The 7338-nt window shown below is 51.8% G+C and overlaps 1 protein-coding gene across 1 annotated transcript in view; it reads left to right on the forward strand.

The window, feature by feature from the left end:
- Positions 1 to 1110: 1110 nt before the first annotated feature.
- Positions 1111 to 7338, forward strand: part of SLAMF8 (SLAM family member 8) — a 12648-nt gene continuing 6420 nt past the window's right edge. Inside the window, exons 1-2 of the mRNA XM_004716548.4 lie at positions 1111 to 1194; positions 5692 to 6018. Of these exons, the coding sequence (XP_004716605.3) occupies positions 1164 to 1194; positions 5692 to 6018 (358 nt within the window). The 5' untranslated portion in view covers positions 1111 to 1163. The remainder of the gene's footprint in view (positions 1195 to 5691; positions 6019 to 7338) is intronic.

Raw genomic sequence — 7338 nt, forward strand, 5'->3', positions numbered from 1 at the left:
GGTGCCTCAAAAGAAAGACCTGTGATCCACTTCCCACAGGCCGCAGCCGTGAAATCCCTATGGAACAGGTCTGCTCTGTACATCAGTGGATTTCACTGGGTGGGGGGTGGACATGGCTTCTGAAATGTGCTGGGGTGGGGGTGGGGGGCGGGCACAGACATACTTACATGGCTTTGCTGGCAAGGCAGGCTGTAAATCCAAACCCAGCCCTCTGCTATCAAGTCAGTTCTGACTCCGCGTGACACTAGATAAGGTTTCCCAGACTAAATCTTTAAGGGAGCAGACATCTTGAACTTTCTCCCTCAGCTCAGCTGATGGGTTAGAACCACCAACCTTGCAGTTAGTAGCCCAATGCCTAACCTGCCATGCCACAAGTGCTCCTTCAAACACTCCATGGAGGCCAGCCAACCTACAAACATGTGCAAGGGCGCTGAGGAAGAGTGCACTCACTACTAAGGTCAGAGGAGGAAGGGTCTTGCTCTGGAGGAAGCCGGACAGGCCAGGTGAGCACGCTGAGTCTGGAAGGGTAAGTGGAACAGCGTCCACGGTAGAGGAAGTATCGCAGCACGTGGAAGCATGGAACAGGGAGTTCTGAGAGCAGGTAGCCCTCCCTGGCTTGGTAAGGTAGAGAACAGCATGACAGCCGGTGGTCAGAAGCAGGTTGGAGCCCAACCCAAAGCACCTTGTTAGTTAGGCCAAGGAGTTAAATCTTTAACCTGAGGAGCTGTGGGAGGCCAGGAAAGATGGTTAAGCAAAGGGGAAGTCACTTGATTGGAACTGGCATTTGGAGGGCTTCTCTGGCCCCAAGAGGGAAAAGACGGAGAGCGGTAAGGCAGGGCTGGGGCTTGTGGACCACATGAGAGTCAGCCAGGAGAGAGGAAAGGGGCTTGTTCAAGGGTGTGTTGCCCAAGATTGTGCTATCCAACCATGGAAAAGAGGGTGACTTACAAGAATCTGCTCCTGGAAAACCCAGCGAGACCAACAGCCAACTTCCACTTTGCATTGGACATTTTCACTTTCAGAGCATCTGGTTTTGAGTCAAGATTCCTCCTCCCGGACATGGGACTTTCCAGAAAGCCCACAGCTCCATCCATGCATCCGGTTGGCCCGAGACATGCTGACTTTGGGTTGTCGGGGAAGCGTGCCTGCCCCTCCGGAGCACGATGGCCATGTGGAGTCTGCTTCTCTGGGAAGGTAAGTGGGGCATGTGGACACCCCGGGTCTCAGAGAGCTGCCCCTCACCAGACCTCTGAGCAGTCCTTTCTCCATCCCGAGTGAGAACCCAGGAGCTGAGAGGAGTAGGGAAGAGTCGCACAGGCTCCTGGGCAACCAGGAAGGCTAGATGGGAGCAAAGAGAGGCAGAGTCCTGGGAGGGAGGAAGTGGCAGCTCTGAGAGTGGCCTTGGTCTGTGGCTGGTTTGTGGCTCCAGGTGGAAGAAACGGAGGCTAGTGGTGCCTACCGACTTGGAGCCGAAGATGAGGGTGTGAGTGGTGAACAGTCTGTGTCAGCACAGGGAAATTCTACACACAGATGAGGGAATCAGGGAAGGAAAGGGCTGGACAGTTGTCCCTAGAGTCTAAGGAGAGCAGTAACAGAGGTCTCTCCCTACTTGCCGGTGGAAGGGGAGGTGAGTGTTGAGTGAGATTGATGGGGAAGAAGGAGGAACGAAGGTTTCATGTGGTCCTTTTGGACTTAGAAGGGACTGCTGATGGTGTGATGCTGAAATGACGGACACTGGGTCTCTTGTGTGTTGTCTGAGTTCCCTTCCTTGGTCAGCAAGTGGCTGCTGTGACAGGGTCAGCCCTGCAGGGCTAGGCTATGGGGGGTGGGGGGTGGGGAAGGCGAAGACTAAGATGCCTTTGTTTGTACCAGAGACTTGGGGACTTTGTCCAGCGTCCTCCACCTGGCCTCCAGAGTCTGAGGGCTCTTTCAAAGGCCCTGAAGCTGTTTTCACTCATCTGTCCGTTTGTCATGAGGCGGTGGTTTGGGGGTGTTGCTATGATACTGGAAGCTATGCTACCAGTATTTGAAATACCAGGAGAGTCACCCATGGAGACAAGTGTGAGAGGAAAATGTGGCAGCCTTTTTCTATAAAGATTTATAGTCTTGGAAACTCCACTAGGCAGTTCTACTCAGTACTACTGAGTCGCCCGAAGTTGGAGTCAATCAACAGCAACAGGCTTTGGGCTTCCAGAATAAGTTAGCCAAGCAACGTCTCGTGGGTCACAGCAGACTCTTGCCCAGGGTCATGCCTGAAGGCTCTAGTCTACACACTAGCAGACACGTCGGCAACCACGGAAATGGCATCGGACAGAGCAGCGTTGTTCAGTGACATGCAGCGTCGCCATGGAGCAGGGTCGGCTGGAAAACTAACAACAAGCCTTGTCAGGGAAAACACACTTTGTCCCTGAAAAAAAAAGTCTCCATTTATCTGGTTCACAAAACCTTTCAAATCATTGGACATGTGGGGGGAGGGGTGTCTATTTTTAAAAGGGCTCTTAATGGCAGAAGAGATCAGTATAGCTAATCTGGTACCAAACCAAATCAAACCTACTGCCACGGAGTCGATGCCGACACATCGTGACCCCATAGGACAGAGAACGGCCCCCATGAGTCTCTGAAACTGGAACCCTAGACAGCCTCTCTTTCTCCCGAGGAGCAGCTGGTGGTTTGAATGGGTGAGAAATCTGAAATGAGAACAAATGATCTGCTGAAGGTCATACAGCTAGTTTGTGCCAGGAGCAGGGATAGCTCAGCCCTGGGAGTCACGATTCAGTCCTGTGTTAATCTCTCTGTCTGTTAACTTTCCATCCTGCATTAACACAGAATTCATCACCAGTCAGGCCTGGAGACAGTTAGGGCAGTGAGATGGACGAGGGACTAGAGTTAGCTGTCGATCTGTCTGTCTATCAGAACACGGCTCTTTAAACATGCCACCGGCTCTTATTCTATTCTGTACTCTGTGCTTAATACCATGCCAAGCGTGTGAGAACTCCTCAGTGGATTCATTCATTCATTCATCCATCCATCCATCCCTCCATTCAAACATGCATCCATCTATCCATCCTTCCTTCCATCCATCCATCCATCCATCCCTCAATCCAAACATGCATTCATCCATCCACCCATCCATCGATCCTTCCTTCCTTCCTTCCATCCATCCTTCCATCTATCCATCCATCCCTCAATCCAAGCATACATACATACATCCAGTAAATGTACTGAGCTTCTCCTACATCCTGGCCCTAAATGGCAGTAGGCACTAGGAGTACAAAGATAAATAAGAAAGTGTCATTGCTTTTGAGCGGTTCTCAGTCTAGGGTGAGACAGTGTTGCATCAGCAGACTAACATAACAGAGGAACTTCAAAACCATTCAGTCAGTTCTAACTCAAAGCGATCCTGTAGGACAGAATAGAGCTTCCCCTTCGGGTTTCCAAAGCTCTGAACCTGTGCTGAATCAGACAGCCTCCTCTTTCACCCACAGCACGACTGGTGAATTCAAGCCACACCACTGACCTTTTTGGTCAGTGGCCCCACACTTAACCCACTGTACAACCAGGGCTCCTAATAGAAAGATGGAGGAGTCATAAGGAGCCCTGGTGGTACAATGGTTAAGTACTCAGTCACTAAACTGAAGGTGGATGGTTGAACCCCTCAGCCATTCTATGAGCAAACACACCTGGTGATCTACCTCCACAAAGATTGAGTTTGGGGCAGTTCTACTCCATCACATATGGTCACTATGAGTCAAAACCGACTTACCAGCAATGGGTTTAAGGGGAGTGATAGTGGTGAACCCAGAGTTTGTAACTCCCACCTCTCCTGGTGTGGGAGATGGCAAAGGTAGGGAGGCAGTGAGTCTTGAAGGAGGAACAGAAATTAGCTTGAGAAGGAGTCAGGAGGTAACTCGAAGTCGAAGTAAGCCCCATACACCTATGTTCCCAACTACACTCAGCATCCTGCCCCCTTCCCACCCGGTCTGCCTATTCTCCAGGGTCCCTGATCACAGGGAGGAGCACAACAGGGACCTCAAGGGCCCAGAAGCCATCCTTGAATCTTCTCTCCTTCACACCCCAGATCTATGCATTATGCAAGACCTGTGGATCGCATCATCTTCCTCTCTCAACAAACCCCACTCCTCCTGTCCTTGTTGCCAGCTTCCTCCACACAAGCTTCTCACTTCTCCTTAAATGAATACAAACAGCCTCAGTTTTGCCCTCCCTCCAACGCCTTCTCCACACCTCTGCTGGAGCACTCTTTCAAACCAGGCAGCTAAGCATGTTACTCTCCTGCTCAAAACCTATCCAAGGCCCCCGTTGCTCTAAAGATAAAGCCTAACCTCCACTGTGGGCTTTCAGGGCTCGCTGCATGACTGTGGCTCCCGACAGCTCCCCAAATCCACAGTATAATTTCCTCCTCCCACTGCAGAGCAGTATTTTCAGTTCCCCAGGGCACCAGGCTCCCTCCTCTGGGCCTTTGCACATGCTGTTCCCTCTGATAATCACTTCCCCATGCCCCTCCAAGCAGCCCTCCACTTGCCCTGGCTGATTCCCAGTCCCCCGACAGGCCTCAGTTTACAATTCTTCTCTAAGCCCGTCCAGCCTGGTAAGGTCATCCTAGCCTGCCTTCTCCTGGGCCAGCCCATTCTCTCCCATCCTGTTGCTGTTGGTTACTGTCTGGTTGAGTCTCATGGCGATGCTGTGTTGAGTCTCATGGCCATGCTGTGTTGAATCTCATGGCGATGCTGTGTTGAGTCTCATGGCCATGCTGTGTTGAGTCTCCTGGCCATGCTATGTTGAGTCTCCTGGCCATGCTGTGTTGAGTCTCCTGGCCATGCTGTGTTGAGTCTCATGGCCATGCTGTGTTGAGTCTCATGGCCATGCTGTGTTGAGTCTCATGGCCTTGCTGTGTTGAGTCTCTTGGGCATGCTGTGTTGAGTCTCCTGGTGATGCTGTGTTGAGTCTCTTGGGCATGCTGTGTTGAGTCCCCTGGTGATGCTGTGTTGAGTCTCTTGGGCATGCTGTGTTGAGTCCCCTGGTGATGCTGTGTTGAGTCTCTTGGACATGCTGTGTTGAGTCTCCTGGTGATGCTGTGTTGAGTCTCATGGCCATGCTGTGTTGAGTCTCCTGGCCATGCTGTGTTGAGTCTCCTGGCGATGCTGTGTTGGGTCTCCTGGCGATGCTGTGTTGGGTCTCATGGCGATGCTGTGTTGGGTCTCCTGGCGATGCTGTGTTGGGTCTCATGGCGATGCTGTGTTGGGTCTCCTGGCGATGCTGTATTGGGTCTCATGGCGATGCTGTGTTGGGTCTCATGGTGATGCTGTGTTGGGTCTCCTGGCGATGCTGTGTTGTCAGAGTAGAACTGTGCTCCATTGAGTTTCCAAGGCTATAACCTTTCAGAAGCTTCCTGCCTCAGTGTCTTCTGAAGTGGGTCAGGGTGGATTTGAAGCTCCAATCTTTGGGCTAATAGGCGAGTGATCGGTGTTTTGTGACCCAGGGACTCCTTTTCCCATTCTCCTACTTCCTGTATTATAATTGCTTGCTGAAGTGTGTGGCATCCTCAGTGAGTGCCGTGAGCGCAGGGACCAGATTCTCCCTTGACCTGGCACAGTGTGCACATGCAAGGTGAGCCGGGGCACTGTGGCTGAAGGGAGCCTGGTACGCCCGAGTGACTCTGCTCTATTCTTTCAGCTCTGCTTCCCATAGCTGTTACTGGTGCCAACATCCAGGGACAGGTGGGGGGCTCCGTGCTGCTGGTGGCAAAGCAACCCCCCGGGTTCCAAGTCCGTGATGTCATCTGGAGATCTCTCTGGCCTTCGGAGGAGCTCCTGGCCACGTTTTTCCAGAACTCCTCAGAGACTCTGTACCACTCCCGCTTCCTGGGCCGAGCCCAGCTACACAGCAACCTCAGCCTGGAACTGCGGCCACTGGAGTCTGGAGACAGCGGCAACTTCTCCGTCCTGCTGGTAGACATGGTGGGTCGGGCCCAGTCCCAGACCCTGCAGCTCAAGGTGTATGGTGAGTGCACCTGACTTGGGCTCCCCGCCCCCCACAGGCAAGCATCCGGAGTCCCGGGGAGAACCGGGTTCCAGAAACCTCTAGCCACGTTGCTGATTCAGAGAATTTCTGCCTGGCAGTCACCTGTAAGAAAACTCCTCAGGTGCTCTCAGGGGAGCTCCTCCCTGGGACCATGGGCCAGCTCAGCCATCCCACCGTCCTAATCTGAACTCGAATTGCCTTTTCTTGGCTCAGTGGCCTCGGACTCAATGTGTAACCACCCTAAGCATCACCTTTCGCCTTTGTCAGATGGAAATTGTAGGCTCACCATGCTGAGTGGCTCTACGGGTGAAATGCAGTGGTGTTTGCAAAAGCTGTAGGTCAATACTGAGCCTTACTATGTCATTAATTCTAAGACATTATCATAGATTGTAAGGCACACCATTATTTTCAATTGGGAGACAGGCACAAGCCCAGCAGTGTTCCGTCCCATTATACATAGGGCCGTTAAAGGTGAGGGACCAATTTAATGGTGCCTAACAAACGAAGGGGAAAAAAGTGTTGCCAGGTAAACTACAATACATGATTTTATTATTTCAAAACAAAATTATAATTAAAACTATAGAATACTCATTTTATATTTCCTTTAAAGGCTCTTTTAGGTGTGCTTAGAGAGATTTTAAGTATGTATCAGTCATAGGTTATTCATTGCTTCAAAAACGCCAACTGTTTAACCCACTGGCTTAAACAATTATTTTTATTTCTCCAGACTCAATGAGCTGGCAGGTCTCAGCTAGATGATGCTTTTACCCATTTAGGTCTGCTGGAGCCAGTCACGCAGCGGCATTCGGCACCTCTCTTGGGTTGCTGACTTGGTTTGTAAGCCTATCTGGGCCTCCAACCAGCAACTCCACCTCTGCCACCCCTACCACCACTTCTGCCCCATGCCCACCAACCACCTCTGCCATTACATCCTTCACCATCATCAGTACCAACACTGCCACCACCTCCCCTATCACCTCCTTGACCATGACCTCCTCCAACACCACCTCCATCTTCACCATCAGCAATACCAACATCACTGCCACCTCCACCATCACTGCCTCCACCATCCCTTCTACCTCGACCTCTGTCCTTACCTCCTTCACCATCACCCCCTACACCTCCTCCATCACCTCCTTCACCAACACTACCTGCTTCAACATCACCATCACCACCTTCAACTCACTGCATTGTCCACCACCACCTCCTCCACCACCTCTACCACCTCCTCCACCCACTTCTACCTCCACATCATCTCATTCACTATCACCACCTCCACCTCCTCCACCACCACCCTCA

Source organism: Echinops telfairi, unplaced genomic scaffold (assembly GCF_000313985.2).
Source record: "Echinops telfairi isolate 266 unplaced genomic scaffold, ASM31398v2 ScPeMD7_7425;HRSCAF=8463, whole genome shotgun sequence".
Lineage (NCBI taxonomy): Eukaryota > Metazoa > Chordata > Mammalia > Afrosoricida > Tenrecidae > Echinops > Echinops telfairi.